At 35.6% G+C, this 22,182-nt stretch overlaps 1 protein-coding gene across 10 annotated transcripts in view; it reads left to right on the top strand.

The window, feature by feature from the left end:
- Window positions 1–22,182, top strand: part of HERC4 (HECT and RLD domain containing E3 ubiquitin protein ligase 4) — a 141,106-nt gene that overhangs the window by 74,692 nt on the left and 44,232 nt on the right. For 9 of the 10 annotated variants that reach the window (XM_014861832.3, XM_014861833.3, XM_070488731.1 and 6 more), the window contains 6 exons: window positions 6,212–6,288; window positions 6,565–6,689; window positions 7,824–7,883; window positions 7,999–8,110; window positions 8,597–8,786; window positions 10,155–10,327. In XM_014861832.3, coding sequence (XP_014717318.1) covers window positions 6,212–6,288; window positions 6,565–6,689; window positions 7,824–7,883; window positions 7,999–8,110; window positions 8,597–8,786; window positions 10,155–10,327 — 737 coding nt within the window. The remainder of the gene's footprint in view (window positions 1–6,211; window positions 6,289–6,564; window positions 6,690–7,823; window positions 7,884–7,998; window positions 8,111–8,596; window positions 8,787–10,154; window positions 10,328–22,182) is intronic. The other variant, XR_011495375.1, reaches the window with a different exon arrangement.

Here is a 22,182-nt window from a genome sequence, read left to right as displayed (position 1 = left end):
TAAAGTATGTAAATATATACAATCCTATGGGACCACAAGCATCTGTCTCCCTGGCCACCAGAGCCAAGCAGTGTAGAGGTGTCCCCTGAGCAGCAGCCCTGAAAATTGGGGCTCCAGACAACTTTTATAAGCTCCTTTCCAGGAGACACTGGGGACTTGGAGCAAGGCAGAGGGAGAGCATAAAGATGGCATCCACCAGCCATTGTCCCCAGAGATTACCTCAGTACATCCCTAGATGTGTGCTAAACCAGAAGCCTGCCCCTCTGTCTGAAGCTCCAGAACAAGCAAATAGGCCTTTTTCACAGAAAGACTGGCGGTGTGTTTCAGTCTGCTGTTTTGGCTGTGTGCTGGGGCCTGTAAGCAGCCAAGAACTGTTTCTCTGATTGTTACAGTCCTGTGGAACCCAGGAACACAAGCCTTGCTATCTACCAGAGCCAGGCAATCAAGGGGCGTCCGCTAGGCACCAGCCACTAAAACCAGGACACCAAATGTAAAACTCAGGGTACCAGATGCATATACAAGCTCCTTCTGGGAGATACTGGTGCTCTATAGTGCAGCAGAGGGAGAGCACAAAGAGTCCTCTCCCTCTGAGGTCTTTGGAGAGCATTACAGTAGGCTCTTGGTTGTGTGTTTAATTAGAAGCCTGCCTCTCAGGCCAAAGCTATGAAGATAAACTAGTAGGCCCCTTTCACAGAAAGGTTGGGTGCCTCAATCTGTTGCCTCTTGCTGTGGCCTGGGACTGGTAGCTGGTTAAGAACTCTTTCTCCATGGTTACAGTTATGTGAGCATTATGCCCCACTGCCCCCCAGAGCCAGGTGATCTAGAGGTATTCCCTGGGCGGCAGCCACAAAAGTTGGGGCACCAAACGAGAATACAAGCTCCTTTCAAGGAGACATCAGCAAACTAAGGAAGGCAGAGGGAGATACCATTTTTAAATGTTTCATTTCAGCTTACCAAAGCAGAGTTTACAAAATTGTTGTGAATTAGATAACTTTCAAAGAAGGAGAAATGATTTATATATCCAGAAAACAGAACATTAAAACAAAATTAAACATTATTTCAAACAGATAACCACAGTAAGTTTTTCTTAACCAGTTCATTCCTATGTAACAAGTTCTTGTTCTGCTAAATCTTTAAGTAGCAGTTTCATAAAACTGCTTATCAACTTAAAAAAAAAAGGAAAAATCCTAATGCAGTCCACTGGTGTGTTCTGAAAGTTGTCTAAGCCATGTCTCCTCAGAAGCCTGTTCCCAAGTGTCTATTCTTTGATGTATAAGTAGTTTCTAATACCTGGTACAGTCATGTTCACAGAGCTCTGAGACTGTCCTTCTTAGTTGAAAACACAAACTCTGGCCTGTAGCTTATAGGAGAATCTTCAGGCAAGCATCAGAGTAAAACAAAAACTATCAACAGATGACAGAGGTTTAAAATGACCGTGGCTAATTTATTACTGATAATTGTCAAGCGGAAAGATCTGATGAGGGTTCATAATAAAAATAATATGGCTGACAGGGAAATTCGGTTGTTTCTGTGGCATGCAAAACACGTTATTCCAAAAAGCTGTTTAAACAGAATGTTTCTAAAGATGATGATTAAGCTTGTTCTCAAGGAAGTAAGTGAGTCTTACATCTAATTTATAAATATGGATCAGTATAACTTTTTATAGATGAAAAAATCTTGAGATGTAATATGATAATCCTGAGACCTAATGTACCAGGAATGACACCAAGAATATCAAGTAAAGAGATTCACTAAGTCAGGTGACCTAGCTTAGACATCTATATTTTTATAAAACTTCATGAATAAGTCTGAAATACATCCCCATTTGAAAACCATTGGCCTTGAAGATGCTAGATGTGAATTAAAGCAGTAAGATTTTGTCAGAAAACATTTAAAATAACAGTTAAATAATAACTGAAATTAAGACTGCCAGCACTGTACCACCAGAACTTTGATAAATATAGGAAAATTCACCAGAACCATTTCAGAGTGTTGAATAGTATTTCCCTTCATTTTTAAACATATGGAAAGCAAGGACATTGACTAATCTCTAGGGACTTCTCATAAAACAAACAATGTTTGGAATATTTATATTAATTACATTTTACCATAGAAATTTAACCTAGGGAAGGTCGAGTACCTTTTCTGATTGGGCAGCTCTTCCCATGGAACTTATAATAGTAAGACATCATACAAACCTAATTCTTTCTAGCATCTCTTCTTATAAGTTGAAAGAGCAAATCTTTGTGATTCTTCAGGGCCTCTCTGGGAAATCTCAAAGATATTTTCACTAATACGTAAAAGGTATCTTGGAAGTTTTATCTTTCTATATTTAGGATCTGAGTTTGGGAAATGTGTTAGTTTGCTGGGCTGCCATAACAAAATACCTTAGATTTGGTGGCTTAAACAACAGAAGTGTATTTTCTCACAGTTCTGGAAGATATAAGTCCAAGATCAAGGTGTCTGTAGGTTTGCTTTCTTCTGAAGCCTCTCTCCTTGGCTTGCAGATGGCTGCCTTCTTACTGTGTCCTCACATGGCCTTTCCTCTGTGTGTGTGCATTTCTGATGTCTCTTCCTCCTCTGATAAGGACACCAGGCATTATTGGATTAGGGCCCCACCGTTGGATTAGGGCCCCACCCTAACAGCCTCATTTTACCTTAATTATCTCTTTAAAGGCCCTATCACCAAATACAGTCATATTCTAAGGCACTGTGAGGTTAGAGCTTCAACATAGGAATTTGTTGGAGGAGAGTGGATATTATCATTGATGCTTGAGAAACAATATTTGGTTACCTATTTTATCAAAGTGACAATAAAACATTTCAAAATAAATATAAGTAGTAATCTGATTGAAAGGAACTTTAGCTCTTTCATAAGTGAGGAGCCTTTTTGTTTTTCTCCTTAAATAATGAAAGACAGTAAAGTCAACATAAGGCATAGAAAATTATTCTAGCAAGACACAGGATTTTTGCTATTTAGCAAATTACACAAAAAGCAAAGAAAAACTTTTTATATTGTAGGTGAAGGCATTAACCAGTAAACTGTGGGAGCACACCTTTCAAAACTGAGTGAACTTTGCTACGATTTTAACACATTTTATGACTTCTTTCAGAGTCAGGTATAAATCTGGGCAAATGAAATTCACTTACCACATTGTATCTTCAATTACACTCTTTCGTATTCTGGAACAAACTGACTCTTGCTTGAGGACAGTAGTATTGTCTCAGAATGTCCATGAGGTCAAAATGATTTTCATATTAATACTAAGATATTATCTATGTTAATGTGCGGTACATTTGTTATTGCTCATCTTCAAATTTCTTAATTTTAAATTCTAATATGATAAGTGTTAGTGCTTTTAATCCACATAAACAGAAGCTCTTTGGGGTCCTGAATAAGTCCTAAGAGTGTAAAGGAGTTTAGAGACCATCAAAAACTACTCCTTTTCCTTGTAAATCAAAAGCACGTACATAATTGTATCTCTGTCACTATTGCTCTTAAATAGAAGTATAATTTGCAGAATTGTAAATGGCTCAAAGACACCTTTCAGTTGGAGATATTCCTGAAGAATACCTTAATCATTTGCTTTTTGGCAAGGGAGCCTATTTCAAAGTCTTTACAATTTTTCCTGACAATACATTTTGTAAAGAGTAAGGAGAAAGTGAACTAGCCCTCCTTAGATATGACAACATATACTATAAAACTTTAACAAATCAGAATATTGGTATATGCATAGACATTTACATCATTATAACTAATGGAAAGTCCAGGAAAAAAAATTCCTCTGTAGGTATTTGTATATAGGTTTTGTTTCAAGTTCAAACTTCAGTTGATTGGTAATGACTCTTGGAGATGTGTGTATGTTAAGGACTTTGAGAACACTTTTGGGATAGAGAAGAGTACCAAAATTTTTTAGAGTTGTGTATTATAGGTAGAAGTAGTAGTGCCTTTTCATAACTTTAAAGAAAGGCATCACTAATCTGTGGAGAAGAGAGAAGAATTACTCAACACATGAAGATTGGGGGGAGGGGAGTCCCGTTTAGATCCCAACCTAGCAGTGTACAGTAAAATAAATTGTAGATGAATTAGAGAGTTAAATGTAAAAAAGTTCTTAAGAAAATAATTCTATGATTTGAGCATGGGAAAAGCCTTTCTCAGCATGAAAGTCTTCATAAAGAAAGAGAGAAATACATTTGATTAAACGGAAAAAGAGATCTTCTATGAGTTAAAATTAAATAATTATTTAGGAGAAATGTTTGTAGCAAATACAGCCTAAAGTTAATGGCCTGATTATCCAAAGTGGTCATACACGTTAGTGACAAAAACAATAAGACACCAAATAGATAATGGAAATTCCAAGAGAAGAAATTGATGTTACTAAAAAACATGAAAAATCTTTTACCCTCTTTGTATCAAAGAAATTCAAATTCCAAAAGCAAGAGGATAGTAAATACGTGGAAGAAGATCATTAATTAATCCTTCCTTCCTATTATAGGCTAACAAACTGTTTAGTAGATGGGGGAAGGTAACGGTCCAGCTACAAGATGAGGAAGTAGTGTTAGCATATCATCATTTTTCAACCTACTTTAAGTTTTAATGGCCTAAGCATTGAGCATCAGAGGTTGCTAACATTGCGAAAAAGGAACCCAACCACACATTATGTGCTTCTGATGGAAGAACAACCCGCCCGCCATGTAATAATTTGAAATATTTAAGCTCCAGTTAAAGCCTTTCTAAATCCAACTACCAATTTACAGGAAATATGCAAAACCAAGAAAAATGTTAGGAGAAAACTCGGGGATACAATCAGCAAGATCTAGTCTTCAGGAAGCTGTATAGGACAAATGACTAAGTTTCACAAACTTTTTGGAGTAGTAATCAAAAAGAAATTAAGGAAAATAATTTTTGGTGCCCGACTCACAGCCCCATTCATGTACTGTAGCTTAGTCATTGGTCTTCTTCATAATTATTTATAAAGGGCACAATCACATTTTAGCAATAAATGAATAACGTCCTGTTAAATCTTTTGAGGAAGTGAACGATTTCATGTACACGTGTGAGAATGATGTAGAGAAAAGATTGTAGAAAAAAGATTTTAGGTTGAACGATTGGTTTATTTAATATTTTAGATTTATCCTTTTAATCTGTTCTTAAAAGTTGTTTTTGGCCTTAGAGCATTCTTGTGGAAAATTCGGTCATGTTAATATTCTGAACTCTGAAGCTCTTACTATTATGTTCTAAGGAATGTGAACATTAATTTATATTATGTATTCGTATTAACAAATATTTACTGAGTTATTTTGCAAATAAAACATTCTGCTTGATAGTAGGGAATAATCAAGCAAATTAAGATGTGGTCTCTTTCTTAAGAATATATCATTCTGTAGCAGCTATGGTCACAAATAATACAAGGTAAAGAATTAGCTAAATGGTGGGGGTCAGTAGTAGAATGACAGAAATGGATTATATTTGGAAATAACTAGCCTTAAGTTACAATGTGTAGTTTTGCTGTTTTGGTATATGATACCTCTAAATGCTAGCCCAGCATTATTTTTGATAATAGATAGTCTTTCCACTTTGAGGAGCAGAAGAGAAGAAAAAGGAAGAGGCTTTGAATATCTTTTTATAAAGGAGCTTTATTGTCTCTTTTTTACTTCTACTAAATTTTCTTATTAACTTCTATATTTTTGGAACTGATTTGGTTTATATTGATAGATAGTTGCCAACAAAGAGCTGTGTCTCTCATCTTACTTTTGTACAACTATCTTGAAAGAGAAAATAATTCTGCATTATGGAGTATTTACTCAAAAAGTTTTGACATTTACTTGTTTGTTGTCATTCTTTTTAAAAAGGAATATTCTTAGTTTTTATTTCCTTCTGAGATTTCTTTTATACTTTTCATTCAATTTTTATATAATCTTCAGTTTAAAATATATTGAGGTATTAAAGATATGGACTAGAAAACGCCATTCTTTTGTGCAGGCCAGAGGAAAGACTTATAAGCTTACCAAATGCTGCTATGATTGTGGAATCATTTGGTCAGTCTTGTTTCCATAGCAATCAGAATATTTAAGGTCATTTTATATCATTGAGTCCATGAATGGGAGGTCTAATTAAGTTAGATGACTAAGAGAAAATCCAGTAGCATATCTGATGCTCTGAAAAATGTCATATAAATCTTGAATTTTTTTACGTTTATTTTTATTACAGATTCTGAAGAATATTTCTGTGTAAAAAGAATTTTCTCAGGTGGAGATCAAAGCTTTGCACATTACTCTAATCCCCAGGTAATAGTAGTCATATAAATAATTACTAAGCTCAAATAATTTTGAAGAATTTTTTAAACCCATATTAATGTTCTTTATATATTACAGAATAATTATGTTAAATTTTTGTTTCCTCAAGTCTACAAAATTTTTATGATCCATTTGATAAGTTTTTGTTTCAGGTGATTTACTTAGGTTTAAAAAAAAACAAACCAAATATATAGTGAAAGCATGTCTTGGTTTAAGTTATATATAATGTCTCTTCCCTCTGACCGATGTACTTATTTTAAAATTTAGAACTGTAGACCACCAGATGACTTTAGATGTACTGATCCTTCAAAGCAGATCTGGACTGTGAATGAAGCCCTAATTCAGAAATGGTTGAGCTACCCCTCTGGAAGGGTTCCTGTGGAGATAGCCAAGTAAGAAAAACATTTTACCTATACAAACACACACAAACAAAACCCCTCAACTCTGTGGGGGAGCAGCCTGTACTTAGGTGTTTTTATTTAAGTAATCATTTCATTAAATATCATTCATTGAATGGGTTATGTACAAAAGTTTGAATGTCTAGAATTTTTATAATGGATATTTTAAGAGATCTCACTTAAATTTATATAAGTTGCAATTCTTTCATATACATAATGATATATATTAAGTGATAACTTAAAATATTAAATATAGCCACTTTAGAATTGGGTTTGAAATTGTTCCATCTAGCTTCATAGTGCTCAATGTCTTTTTAACTTTTATACTCCCTGTAAGATTTGAGTATTACTTCTTTCTTGAATATTTTGCTTATAGATGAACTTGTTTAGTATTTAGGGTTTTTTTTTTTTTTGGAGTAGGTGTTGGTTTTTGGGATGGAAGGGCTATATCTGGTAAACTGTTTTTTTTCCCCTAGATTGTTTTCCCAAATTAAAATTTTTCTTAGAAGTCCAAGAAGTAGGCTTCAAAAAAATAACATCCCAGATTAGATTTACTGCCATGTGGAATTAAGAAAGTTAGGGACTAGCCTGTGGCCAAGTGGGTAAAGTTCCATGGCACTCCACTTTGGCGTCCAAAGTTTGTGGTTCAGATCCTGAGTGCAGACTTGCTCCACTCAGCCATTCTGCTGTGGAGGCATCCCACATAAAGTGGAGGAAGACTGGCATGGATATTAGCTCAGAGCTAATCTTACTCAAGCCAAAAAAAACAAAGGAGGGTTGGCAACAGATGTTAGCTCAGGGTGAATCTTCCTCACACAAAAAAAAGAAAAGAAAATTAAATGTGCATGTTTATGTAAAAAAAAATGTATTTAAGAGCATCAGATTTGTTTGATAAATCAGAGCATTAAAGTAATATTTGAGAAAGTCTAGGGTGAACAGTAATACTTTTATCAAGTATTATTTAATCAATATTTAGTAATTTATAGAATTCTGATTTGTTCTAATTTGAGTGTTCATTAGAGGAATGCTCTGTAGCACTAAATATTAGATTAAATACTGATTTTAATTTTCATTAAAAAATGAAATGAAAGGTGAATAGATTTCTCATTTTGTGATATTTCTTTTTAGTGAAATAGATGGAACATTTTCATCCTCTGGTTGTCTAAATGGAAGTTTTTTAGCTGTTAGGTAAGTGGCAATTCTTCGGTATCCTGAATTTTTCAAATTTATTATATTTAATAGTATAATAAATAAGTGAATTAATTTTAAAGTTTCATTATTTTCTCTCACTTTTTTTAAATAGCAATGATGATCACTATAAAACAGGCGCCAAATTTTCAGGAGTTGACATGAATGCTGCTAGGCTTTTATTTCACAAACTTATACAACCTGATCATCCTCAGATATCTCAGCAGGTTTGTGTTTAAAGTGTTTTATATTTGTATTATGTAGCCTATTGAGTTTTTATTCCATGTTCCTTTATATGTTTATAGCCTAGTTATTATGATGTGCTTTGTATGATTTTATTAAATATGCTAATATGAGAATTAAAATAAAGTTTTATTTTAAAGAATTTGTAATTTAGCTGTCAAATATCTAAATCTTTCCAGATGTTTCGAGCAGACCCTTAATTACTTAACATGGTCATGTTGGTTAAGTATATGGCTATAGAAGTAGAAGGTTTAAATGGAGACTTACAAGATTTTTTTGAATTCTTTTAGCAATGCTTAGGCATTCATTTTCTTTGTGCTCCAAAGTACATTCATTGATTGATTGTAAGATATTTTCTTTTTCTTCACCATTTCATGTTTGCTGTATTATAAGATTTTCTTTTTCTTTCTTTTTTTTGGAAACTGCATTCATTTTAAATGAAGTAGGTTTTACTTTTTGTTAAACTATAGGTGGCAGCTAGTTTGGAAAAGAATCTTATTCCTAAACTGACTGGCTCCTTACCTGACGTTGAAGCATTGAGGTTTTATCTTACTCTACCAGAATGTCCCCTGATGAATGATCCCAACAATTTCATAACAATAGCAATTCCCTTTGGTAGAGCTCTTGTGAACCTAGAAAAGGCACCACTGAAAGTACTTGGTAAGACATTTAATATTTTTTTCTTTTGTAACCTTTTCTCTTTAAATGGAAATGCTCACAAGTTCTTACTTTTTTGTTGTTTGAAATTTTGCTACCCTGCTTGTTGAACATTGTTTTAGGAAAAAAATAAACCTGTTTTCCTTTTGTTACTTTTTTTCTAATCATCTGGTGCTAGTTGTTGGAGTTGTTGGAGGTGAAGCATGTTAAATATTAAAATTTTAATCAAACACAATAGCAGAGACAGTACCAGGAAAGATAAAAACTGTTTTTCCTATTCCCCTCTCTCCGCCCCTCCAGAGTGATGTTATTATTAAAGAAGTAAAGGAGGAGGAATAGTTAAAACTGTACAGACATGGGTATTAAATCCTCCTTGAACTCTAACACTTTTCCTTGTTGCCAGTTTCCTGATGTTTGGTTTTATTTCTCTGCATATTGATGAGATTCTACTGCTCATCTGACCTTACAGTTCTGTCTGTCTGCTCTGGTTTTTTGGCCTAAAGTTTTCTTACCTTAATTTTTCTAATTGTGTATCTATCTCCTGGCTGTTATAGTTTGCTTGCTGCATTTAACACAGTGCTTTCCTTCCTAACAGAATTTGGTCAATATATGAAGCTAAAATATATACAAGTAATAAAATCAGTACAAGATGTTTTAGACTGAGGGTGAGCAGAGGAAGCAGCAAACAAGGGCTAGAATCCTAGAATCTGAGGCAATTGGCCAGTAATAGAAGAGTGAAGCAGGGACTCACAAGAGGATTGCTTCCGTGTTGTCAGAAGTTTTTGTATTCTTTCTGTTTCCTTCAAGGATTTCGGTATTTGTACTGTAGTTAACAACTGCAAATAATGAATGTGGGGAAGGACAAGCAAGTTATACTTTACATTGTTCAGCTTCAGTGTTTGGTTTTCAGGAGTACTTTGCATTTTAAAGGTGGTGCTTCACAACATTTCAACTTTATATTAAGATGAAAGATAAAACTTGGAAAGATCCTTAAATATTGGAGTAATACAATTTTAAAGTGTTTTGTTTAAAAATTAAAATTCTAATTTCCAGAGCATTTTTTATAACTTGTTTTAATATTAGGTACAGTGGTGAATTTTCACTATAATTTAGGAAACCAAGAATGTAAATTCTATAGACCTTTCTTACTTTATTTTTGCTTTTGAGAGCTTTTACAACAGTATTCTTTAACTTGAGGGTGGAGTGGTGTCTGTAAAGCCTAGAAATGTTACATAAAATATTGTATTCTGTGTATCTTCCTGGAATTTTCACAGGGTTAAGAGCCACTGCTTTAGAAGAAAAGTCAGTATGATTTTGAGAATTGTAACTTTTAAAATTCATTTTATTTGTGTGTTCACCCTTTAATAACAGAAAAATGGTGGTCAGTGCTTGAACCTCCACTATTCCTCAAGATTGTAGAACTTTTTAAGGAAGTTGTGGTACATCTTTTGAAAGAGTACAAGCGCTGCATTGCCTCTCCTGAAAGAAGAATTTTCAACAGTTTTCTTCATACTGCATTAAAGGTTTTAGAAATATTACATAGGGTATGTCCAGTAGTTCCTTTATTTTTCTCTTTCCCCATTGCTACTAACAGATTAATGATGTTTATTTTAGCATTAATATATTAGAGATTTAGATTGGCCTAAAAGATAGATATTTAGAAATTTGGAAGAGTTACTTAAATTTCCTTTTAAAAGAAATATGTCTATACTTTGGAGCTTTGGTCTTATTTCACTGTTAGGCATTTCTGGGTAACTTTTCTGTAGTTGGGCAGAACAATAGCATACTAATGAACTGGAATTCTCCTTACATTTTTTGTGAAGGGCATAATTTGTTAGTTTAAATAATATGTTTTTAACAACAAACACATAGAAACAGAAAACAGATTGGTGATTACCAGAGGGGAAGGGGGTTTTGGGGGGGGTGGGAGGAGGGTAAAAGGGGACACGTTTGTATGGTCATGGATGGCAACTAGACTTTTGGTGGTGAACCCAATATAGTCTATACAGAAGTTAAGATAGGATGTACACCTGAAAAAAAAATAAATATGTTTTTCGTTATGTATAGGTTGTTCATATCGTATGAAAGAGGTTTTATCCTAGTTGTGATTATGAACGTTTAAACTCTTGTTCTTTTGCTATTGGCTTCAGTCAAAATAGAATGTTTCATTCGAAACAAATGACTAATTTGAAATTGGAACCATATATAATTCATTAATTTGCTTATTGTGCTTTCCTGCGCTTCTTCCCAGTGTAAGAAATAGTACCCTTTACACTTGTAGCAGTTCAAACTTATATGAAGAAGTAAAGTGTCATCTGTTTCATTAAAGATGGATTTGAGACATCCCTGACAGCTGGTAGGTATATCTCTGTTATGCCATTTGGTATTCTTGAGATGCTATTTTGGGAGACATGACCTAAGGGAGAAGCATATGTTTCTAGCCTCTAGAATGACTGGAAAACCCATGTGAACCTTTAATCTTTAGTTTCCTCTCCTTATCACCTTCTTTAACATTTTCAGGCCCTTCTTGCCTAGTACTAAGGTAAATGATAAGAGATGAAGGAGATAGTCCTATTCTCTGTAAGAAAGAACCCTTGTGGACCAGTTATTTTTCCTTTTTATTCTTTTAGTGAAGTTCCTGGGTATTTTCTCAACTATTTAACTTCTTGAACTTACTTTTTTCTTTTGTATTTAGTATGTGCAGCATTCCTAGAAAACAAGTCATGTCTCTTCTCATTATAATTGAAGAAATGATAGTCATTTCTTTCCTATGGAAACAAACCATTCGTATGTTTGCCTTTCCTAGAACAACTTTCTTGCAGCATTTTAGGGTTAACTGGATTCTGTTGTCAACTGCTATTAGGAAAATCCTCTAACTTCATGGGATTAGTCTCTGCTTTTCTGGATGCCTTTTGTCTAGTATTCAAGAGGTTAATTAGGTTTTTTTTTCTTTCCTCTGGACTCTCTTTTCATGTTACTTCATTGAACCCTCCTTAGTCAGTTGGATCCTATTCCCAAATAATTCTTCTGTCTCTCCCCCTTCCTTATTTATCTGCTTATCTTTATTATCCCTTTAAACATCAATTTTTTTCCCTTAGCTGTGTCTTTTACTATAAGTAAAGGAAATTGAACCTTTTGTCTTTCATGATTTCACAGAGAATTTGAGCAAGTAACTTATCGGCCTATCTTAGAATCCTTAATCTCTACTGAGGAAGAACCCTTAGCATTCCGTCTCCACAGACCATTTTGATGGAGCCATGCTAGATAATAAGATCCTAAACTCTTGCTAGCTGGAAGGGAAGGGAAAATAATCTCACAGTGGCCAGGATTAGAACCTCCTTTGTACATTAATTCATGTGAGCACTTTACATATATTCCTCCTTTAACTTTTTAAACTCTGTATAGTTGATATTTTGCCCCTTATTCTGAATATCAAATGTCATAAAACAGTCAGTGGCAGATTTGAAATACAAATACAAATCTACTTCCAAAGTCCCTGCTGTTTCTAATGTACTTCTCTATCAGCAGATGTAGTAATATAACATGTTTAGAAGGGGGTTTGCTTTTATTTTGTGTCCCTAGATCTAGAAGTTCATACCTTCATAATTGCAGATAGCATTGTATTGTTAAAACATGATGTTTCTAACTCCATTTGTGCTGCTTCCTATCAGTGTGATGTTGAACAAGTCTCTCTTTATCACATATGCAGAGAATTATCTATAATATAAGGATTAAAATACTGGCCTGATAGTTACCCAGCGTTAATTTATTGTTCAAATTATACAATATATGTAATTATTATACATTTATAAGGCAGTGATTTTGTTATCACCACTGCCACCATTTGGATGGGAAACTGCTACTTTTGACTTGATTTATTGGGTTATGAGGAAACTGGGTTCTTGTTTGAAGCCGTTACATACTCAAAAGCAGAATGATACTGGTATCAATTTCTTAATCATCTCTTACTGGGAGTCTTTAGGGCAATCACTTATCTTTCTTCTACCCCTTACTTTGGAGAAAACTTTCTGTGGTCCTAATCTGCCATAAATAGATACCCCTAGATATTAACTGTCAGGGGTGATTCATTTTCATTTTTAGTGAAACCCAAGTTTCTTGTCAGAAACTTGTTTTTTCAAAGACACCTTACATCTTCCAACTATATATATGCCTTCTCTCTGCTTCATGGTTAATAATCAGGAGAAGCTTCCTTAAACAGTTTCCTTATTGACCTAACCCTGGAGCTGGATTAGGAACTAGAGAACTGGACTGTGTTTTTCCTAATCATTTCAGGATATATGGATGACTTGTTCCTCCCTTATGTCATGTCTTTTGGAAAGCTTTTGAATTAAAAATCATTCCCAGTACTTCAAATGGCATCATAAGAAAGATAGCTTTGGTACCTGCTGTCAGAAATGGATGTATTACCAGATAAATGAGTTTACTCACAAGTAATTGGGTTGTTTAGTAGTTTCTGAGTTTTTACACAGTACATCATTGAGATGCTGATATGCCAAAAGAATTACTTCGTTTGTCTAGCCTAATTGCTACATATCGTGTTAATCTTCTAGATCAGTGATTTTCAAACTCTTTTTGGTAAGGAACCTTTAAGTAAACCAAACAGAGAAGATGCACATATATAGTTAACATATATCACCTCTGAACTGAAATTCATAAACCAGAATACTAACCTGTAATTAAAATGTGAAATAAAAGTGTTATGATCAAACATATATAGATTTTATTTTATACATTTTAGGCAATAATACTGAATGTGTAGGTCGTTTTGAACTTGTACCATATGATTTCATTTTTATTTTACAAATATTTACTGAGTGCCTACTATGTGCTTATCATTATATTAGACATTAGGGATGCTGTGATAAGGAAAAGATGTGATTTCTGCTCTTGTCAAGATTATAAATGTAAAGTGGTTGTATACATACAAGTAAATAGGCATTTATGATATAGCATGGCAGGTGCTAGATTAAGGAAAATGAAGGGTGCTATGGGAACACATAGGAGGACATGTAACTCAGAAGAATTAAGGAAGGCTTCTTGGAGAAGATAATGTCTTGCCAATCTTATCTACCATACAAATGTATTTTTTTTATTTTATTTTATTTTATTTTTTTTTTAAAGATTTTATTTTTTTCCTTTTTCTCCCCAAAGCCCCCCAGTACATAGTTGTATATTCTTCGTTGTGGGTCCTTCTAGTTGTGGCATGTGGGATGCCGCCTCAGCGTGGTTTGATGAGCAGTGCCATGTCTGCGCCCAGGATTCGAACCAACGAAACACTGGGCCGCCTGCAGCGGAGCACGCGAACTTAACCACTCGGCCACGGGGCCAGCCCCATACAAATGTATTTTTATATATTTTTTAAAACTGTTGATTTTATATGGAAATGTCTATGCAGGTTTTTTGGGTCAATCTTCTGTTCAGTGTCTACTTTCCCTATTTTAAATTTTTTTATTTTTGATTTTTTTTGCCAAGGAAGTTCCCCCTGAGCTAACATCTGTGCCAGTCTTCCTCTATTTTGTATGTGGGTTGCCACCACAGCACGGCTGCCAATGAGTGCTGTAGGTCCATGCCTGGGAACTGAACCTGGGCTGCCCAAGTGGAGCATGCCGAACTTAACCACTAGGCCATGGGGCCGGCCTGTAATTTCGCTGCTTTTAAAGCCATGTTAACTGGTTTTTTTTTCTAGTTATTAAGTCATTGTGAATGAATTAACTATCAGCCATAATTTTCCCCCAAATCTAAGTTTGACTGAAATTTGTCTGTTCCTGAACCAAACCGGGTTTCTGAATTGTTATTTTTATTCTAACTAGCATTTCTTTTCAAAAACACGTATTATGTCTGCAGGATATACAAATTGGAAACACTGATTGCTGTTGATGAAGGAAACTGCTGTTTAACTTTTAAAATCTAAAATATTTAAGATAAAGAAAAATATAAAGAGGTCAATGGAACATGAACTGTTTTCTACAAGAGTCAATAAATTTTAGAGTCCAATGTGGTTAAAAGTTTTTATATTTATCAACATAAATACTGGAGAAAGAAAAGTCAATGAGTTTTTTGTGTAATTGTGTGTATTTTCTTTTTAGTAGAAAGAGTTTGACTAAAAGCTTTAGGGCAAGGGTCTGCAAACTTTTCCTGTAAAGAGCCAGATTTTATACTTTGTGAGCCATATGCTTTCTGTTACAACTACTCAGCTCTCAACTCTGCTGCAAACATTATGTAAATGATGGGTGTGGCTGCTTTCAAATAAAACTTTAGTTATAAAAGCAGCCTGTGGGCAGAATTTGGCCCACAGGCTGTAGTTTGCTGACCCTTGCTTTAGCATGAAGGTTTTGATCTCCATATATTAACTAAGTTGTCTTTGTTTTGTTGGAAAGCCAGGAATAGCAGTTTCACTCTGGTGAGTTTCTTCCAAATGAGTACCCTGACCACAGATATAAATTAATCAAACAGTGAAAAAACGAGCACAAAGTGCTTTTGTCAATGAATGGAGGAATTAAAAGTGTCAACTTTGAAAATGAAAGCAGTATTATCAATAGGTGCTTCTTAAACTGGATTTAAAATAGGGGTACAGGGCCGGCCCAGTGGCGCAGCGGTTAAGTTGGCACGTTCCACTTCTCAGCAGCCTGGGTTCCCCCGTTCGCATCCCAGGTGTGGACATGGCACCGCTTGGCATGCCATGCTGTGGCAGGCATCCCACATATAAAGTAGAGGAAGATGGGCACGATGTTAGCTCAGGGCCAGGCTTCCTCGGCAAAAAGAGGAGGACTGGCAGTAGTTAGTTCAGGGCTAATCTTCGTCAAAAAAACATAGGTGTACAAGAGTAAGCCATGGGATCAAGCATTGATTGTACTTGATGACAAATAATTTTAGACATATTCATAAAAAGAAAAAAATGTTTTATATATATTCTAAATATATAAATATTCTAAATATATGTTACAGATATATATACGAATCATATATATTTTTTATATATATATATGAACATATGTTAAGGAATAAAATTAGATAGTCATATAGTGAGTTAAGAATGCATGTATATTAGAGAGGCCTGTGTTAGATTTCTGGCTCTGTTAGCTGTGTGACCTTAGTTAAGTTTTTTGAACTCTAATCCACATGAGGATAATAGTAGTATCTATTTCATAGGGTTGTTTTAAAGATTAAATGAGATGATGTACCTGGCGTCTGCTTAGTTAAGTGGTCCTTACTGATAGCTATTATTATTTTATTATTGGAACATAAAATCTGAGTGTATTTTAAGGTAAAATCTGCACGTCAGTGAAAATTTAAAGTGCCATTAGAAGCATGAACTGTATTTGTCTATCTATCTATCTATCTTACTCATTTTATTTGTCTCTCCATTCATCTCATGTTTATTGAGCATCTGTTTGGACACAGCAGTCTGGTAGATATATACCTCTACTAGATGATTCCTTTTGTTCCTTTTCAGTCACTGCTTAGTTGGTTTAGTGTGCATGTGATTTGTTAAAAATTATAAACAATTATTTTTGTTATTCTCCATAGGAAACTTAGCTAGTTTTATTTAGTTTGTGTGTTAGATCAACTTCTTTGTTGTTTTCAGTGGTTTATTTTCTTCTCCCAATGTGGTCTCTCTCTAAATGTCTGCATTTGGCCCTTTTTGCTTTACTCTTTACCTCTCCTTGACCTCCTGCCACAGCTTTAGTTGTCTCCTTGAAGGAAAATGGTTCTCAATTATGTGTTTCAGGCAAACCTTTCTCTTGAGCTGCTTGACAGTCTTGCCATCATTTTAAACTGAAAAAACGTTTAATACCAAATTTCTTATCCTTCCCACCTCTCACTCCTGCCCTATCAAGATTGTCATCTTTTCCTGACTTGGTATGTATGTGTTACTAGCATTTTTTTCCCCCACTTTCTCAGGCTTGAAATTTTGAAGTTGTCTTTGACTCTTCTCTTGTTTTCTATATCCACTTAGATACCATGACCTCTGCATTCTTTCTTACTATCAAGAAATCTTGAATCGTTAATATCCCAATTCATTTTCCTGCCACTAGTCTGTCTCATTCTTGACTATACTTCACTCTGCCAACAGAATAATTTTCATAAAATATCACTCTGATTCTGGGGCTGGCCCCGTGGCCGAGCGGTTAGGTTCGCGCGCTCCACTGCAGGCGGCCCAGTGTTTCGTTGGTTCGAATCCTGGGCGCGGACATGACACTGCTCATCAGACCACGCTGAGGTGGCGTCCCACATGCCACAACTAGAAGGACCCACATCGAAGAATATACAACTATGTACCGGGGGGCTTTGGGGAGAAAAAGGAAAAAATAAAATCTTAAAAAAAAAAAAAAAAATCACTCTGATTCTATCATTTGTTGACTCTAAAACCTCAAATTATTTCCCCATGTATCAGCTCTTGCCACAGTAATGCTCTGCAACAAAACATGCTACAACTCATTGGCATATAGTAATAAGCATTTATTCTCATTCTTACTGGAGTGGGTCCTGCTTCACCCTGCAAGTTGGCAGAAGTTGGTTGACCTAGACAGGATTTAGCTGGGCTTAACTCCAAGCTGCATGTTGGGTCCAGGTCTGCTTCATGGGCCTCTCATTCTCCTTGGACCAGCAGTTTAGCTGGGGCAGGTGTATATAAATCTTTGTCTCCTTTAGCTCATGCTGTTCTCTTTGCGTAGAATATTCTTCCTCAAACTTTTTGAAATCCTTTCCATTTACTTCACTCCTTATTTTTTATTTTGAATATCTTTATATACACAGAAACATGGAAAGACAAAATAGATACCGGTATGCTCTCCATCCTAGATTCAGCAACCATTAATAGGCTGTCCCATTAACTTTATACATATGTGTGGGTATATACTTTTTTCTTGAATCATTTGAAGGTAAAATCCTGATATTGCCTTTTAATACTGCAGCATTCATCATCTTGGGCATTTTCCTACATAACAGCAGTACTACTACTTTTCTTAAGAAAATTAACTATAATTCTGTAATATCATCTGTCTATCCAGGCATATTCAAATTTTCTCTGTTATACCAAAATTTTATATATATAGATAGAAAGATCTCTACCTCCGGTCCAGGCACAGAGGTCTTTTATTATTTTTTATTGAGAAAGATTAGCCCTGAGCTAACTACTGCCAATCCTCCTCTTTTTGCTCAGGGAGACTGACCCTGAGCTAACATCCATGCCCATCTTCCTCTACTTTATACGTGGGACGCCTGCCACAGCATGGCTTTTGCCAAGCGGTGCTATGTCCGCACCCGGGATCCAAACCAGCAAACCCCGGGCCGCTGAGAAGCTGAATGTGCAAACTTAAGCGCTGCACCAACGGGCTGGCCCTTTTTAAAAATATTTATTTATTTATTTTTTTGGTGAGGAAGATTGGCCCTGAGCTAACATCTGTTGCCAATCTTCCTCTTTTTTTTTTTTTCCTTCCCTCCCCAAAGCCCCAGTACATAGTTGTATATCCTAGTTGTAGGTCATTCTAGTTCTTCTGTGTGGGATGCTACCTCAGCATGGCTTGACGAGTGGTGCTAGGTATGCGTCTAGGATCTGAACTGGCAAACCCTGGGCCACTGAAGCAGGGCACATGAATTTAATCTCTACACCACCAGGCCAGCCTCCCCAAAATGTTTTTATATCACTGCTTATTTTAAAATTAGAGTCCTGTCAAATTTTGTTTTTTGCGTTTGTTGAGTCTTGTTAGTCTCTTTTCTGATCTATGAACGTAGTGTATCTCGTCATTTATTTAGGTCTCTTTATTTTCTCTCTTTATTTGTAGTTTTCAGGGATCCTGCATATCTTTTGTTAAATTTATTCCTAAATATTTTATGTTTTTGATGCTTTGTAAATGATAATTTTAAAATTTCTATTTTCCAATTACTTATTGCTAGTATGGAGAAATTCAGTTGAGTTTTCTGTATTGACCTTATACTCTGTGACCTGGATAAATTAATTTATCAGTTCCAGTAATTCTCTTACAGATTTATTTGGACTTTTTATGTATACAATCATGTTATTTTCTTGCCTTGTTTTATTAAGACTTCCAGTACAGTGTTGAATATAAATGGTTGCAGGGGACATCCTTGTCTACTTCCTTATCTTAAAAAGAAAGCTTTCAATATTTTACCAATAAGTATGATGTTGGCTGTAGAGGTTTTTTTTTGCAGAAGATTACCCCTAAACTAACATACACTGCCAATCCTCCTCTTTTTGCTGAGGAAGATCGGCCATGAGCTAACATCTGTGCCCATCTTCCTCTATTTTATGTGTGAGCCTGCCACAGCATGGCTTGATAAGCGGTGCATAGGTCCGAGCCTGGGATTCAAACCAGCAAACCCCAGACCACAGAAGCGGAGCATGCGAACTTAACTGCTGGGCCACTGGGCTGGACCCCAGAATTTTTTTTTTTTTAGGTGGGCTTTATTGTTTTGAAGACCTTCCCTTCTATTCCTGGTTTGCAGAGAATGTTTATTATGAGGGGAGTTGAATTATTTTAGATGCTTTTTTCTGCATCTGTTGAGATGAAAAATGATTTTTTTCTGAAATGTAGTGAAATTCATTGGTATTTGAATGTTACCCCAAGCTTGCATTCCTGGGATAAACTCCACTTGAGCATTATATGTTATACTTTATATATGTTGTTGGGTTTAATTTGCTAGTATTTTGTTGAAGGTTTTATGTCTTGTTCTTGAGAGATGTTGATCTGATAATTTTTGTTTCTCATATTGTCATCAGCTTTTAGTTGTCAAGGTTATTCTAGCTTCATAAAATGAATTAAGAAATGATTCCCCTTTCTCTGTTTTCTGAATTTGAGATTATTTCTTCCTTAAATGTTTGATAGAATTCACTAGTGAAATCATCTTGGCCTGGAAATTTCTTTTGGGAAATTTAAAAATTTCATATTAAATTAAAAAAATAGAGTGTAATTTGTGTTTTCTATTTCTTCTTGAGTCAGTTTTGGTAAGATATCTGTGTGGTTGATGTCCCCTCTTTTATTCCTGATAGTGGTAATTTGTGCTTTCTCTTTTTTTTCTTGTCCAGTCTGGCTAGAGGCTTATCAGTTTTACTGATCTTTTCATAAGGCACATTTGCTTTCATTGATTTGTCTCTAGTGTTTTCCTGTTTTTTCTTTCATCAATTTCTACTGTTTATTTTCTTCCCTCTGCTTGATTTGTCCTTAACGTGATCATCTTTTTATGTGTTCTTAAATTAGAGGCTTAGATGATTGGTTTTAGATCTTTTACTAACATGATCATTGAATACTATAAATTTCCTCCTGTACTCTGCTTTACCAACATCCCACAAATTCTGATGTTTGTTTTTATTTGCATTAAGTTAAAAGTATTTTCCTAAAGCCCCTGTCTTTTCACTCCAACACCTGAGTCATCTCTGCATCTGGCTCTGTTGATTGTTTTGTCTCTAGACTTTTTTTTTGTAGTTTTTGTTTGTTTTATTTTGCTTCTTTGCTTTTTGATATGTCTCATAATTTTTGGTTGTTTATAAAATGGTAGAGGCTGAAGTAATTAGATTTGAAGCTGTAATGGGTACACTTCTTCTGTGTGGCTGTTATTGTGGGGATTTAAGTCAGTCTAGTCAGGAGTTAAACTGGGATTGAGTTTTTAGTTTGCCATAGTTGCCTTCATTGCACGAGAGGCCTCAAAATTCCTCTGATGTTGCCTGATGTGTAGGGCAGAGGTGAAATGTCAAAAGCTTTTTCTCAGTGTTTGTCCTGCACTCCACATTCCTACTCCCTAGAGGGCTTGCTCCTCTCACTCATGCCCCTCCCCAGTGGTAAACTGGTATTGCTTGTTACTCAGTGCTTTCAAGATTGGTAGAGGAGAGAGGATAGAAAAAGTTCTTTGTTGTTGTGGTGTAGGCTTTATCTTATTAAGTGTGCCTGGACCTTGGGTTTGGGACTTTCTCAGAGTTTCTGCCCCCTCCTCCAGCAGTAGGAGGCCTCTGGTCCTACTGATATAAGATTCTGGGCTCAGAACTGTTCTTGTCCCTCTTCCTCTCAGGGATTGAGGGTTTTCCCTCCTCCAGCAACAAGGCATAGAATTTGCTTCTCTTTCTTCAGCGGCATAAGGCCTTTCCTCTCTCTATTTGAGAGAAGGATCTGGGCAGGGTGACTGGCCTTGTTTCTTTCTCACAGTGGCAGCCAATTCCTTATAGCACTGAGAGAGGCTCTTGATCTTCCGCCCTGTTTCCAGTCATCCTCATGGGCACCCAGTGGAGGTCTCTGGAAAAGAGTCTGAGTGAGTGCAACCTGTCTGGGACTCCTCGGGGTTTTATACTGTCAAGTTATCCCATACACAGCCTGAAGCAATTTCTTAAAATTTTAGGTGATTTCTTCTTCCCTGCTTGTATAACAGTGGTATCTTCCTCCTGCCCTGCCACAAGTGACCCATTTCTGGCATCCTATTTCTCTTTCTCTTTGGAAGTATCTGTCCATCCTTGGAATTCTGGCTGCTTGGTTATCTTGTGACTTTAGCTCTCTGATAGATTCAAGAAAAGTTTTGGGTAATTTAGAAGTGTCTTGTTTACTTGCCAATGTTCTAGGATTTTCCAAATATCTTTTTGTTACTGATTTTTTAATTCCATTGTGGTCAGAGAATATACTTAGTATACTTTGGTTTCTTTTAAGTGTATTTATTACGACTTGTTTTGTGGTGCAGGATATGGTCTATTTTAGTGAACATTCCATGTACAATTACTGGGTGAAATGTTCTATGACGGTGAGTTCAAGTTGACTGAAATTGTTGTTCAAATCTTCTATACTTACTAATTTTGTCTATTTTTTTCTATTAGTCAGCAGGACATGGATGTCAAAATTTCCAACTATGATGGTGCTTCTGTCAATTTTTCCTTCATGTATTTTGAAGTGCTGTTATTTGGGGTTGTTATGAATTCTTGATAAATTAATCCTTTTATCATTATGAAATGTGCCTATTTTCCTATAGAAATGCTTGTCTTAAAGTCTACTTTTTAAGAGTAACTTCTCAGTTGCTGCTTTCTGCTGGGGTTTTGTTCCCCCCAAGTCTCACCTGTGCGCTCGTGGTTTAAGAGTTAGCCAATGATATGGGGGAATTTGCGTGTGGATTTTGGGGCTTCACCCTCTGGATTCCTTTCTGGGATTTTTATTCTCACTGTCTGCCATGTTGGCAGCCTCAATCTCTGACCTGTTACTCCTCTGTTTGGTGAAACTGCTGCTTTCTGCTTGAGCTCTATCCCTTGCCCCTCATGCGTATTTGGAAGTACTCCTGTGGGAAAAAATGTGGATCTCACACGTGCTTTCCTTCTTTCAAAGAATGTGTCATTCCTGTTTTGGTTGGTTTCCAGTGTTTTTGTTTTCTTGAAAGATTGGCATCTGAG

Source organism: Equus asinus, chromosome 2 (genome assembly GCF_041296235.1).
Source record: "Equus asinus isolate D_3611 breed Donkey chromosome 2, EquAss-T2T_v2, whole genome shotgun sequence".
Lineage (NCBI taxonomy): Eukaryota > Metazoa > Chordata > Mammalia > Perissodactyla > Equidae > Equus > Equus asinus.
Note: the sequence above shows the minus strand (reverse complement) of the source record. Positions and strands in the feature narration are given on the sequence as shown.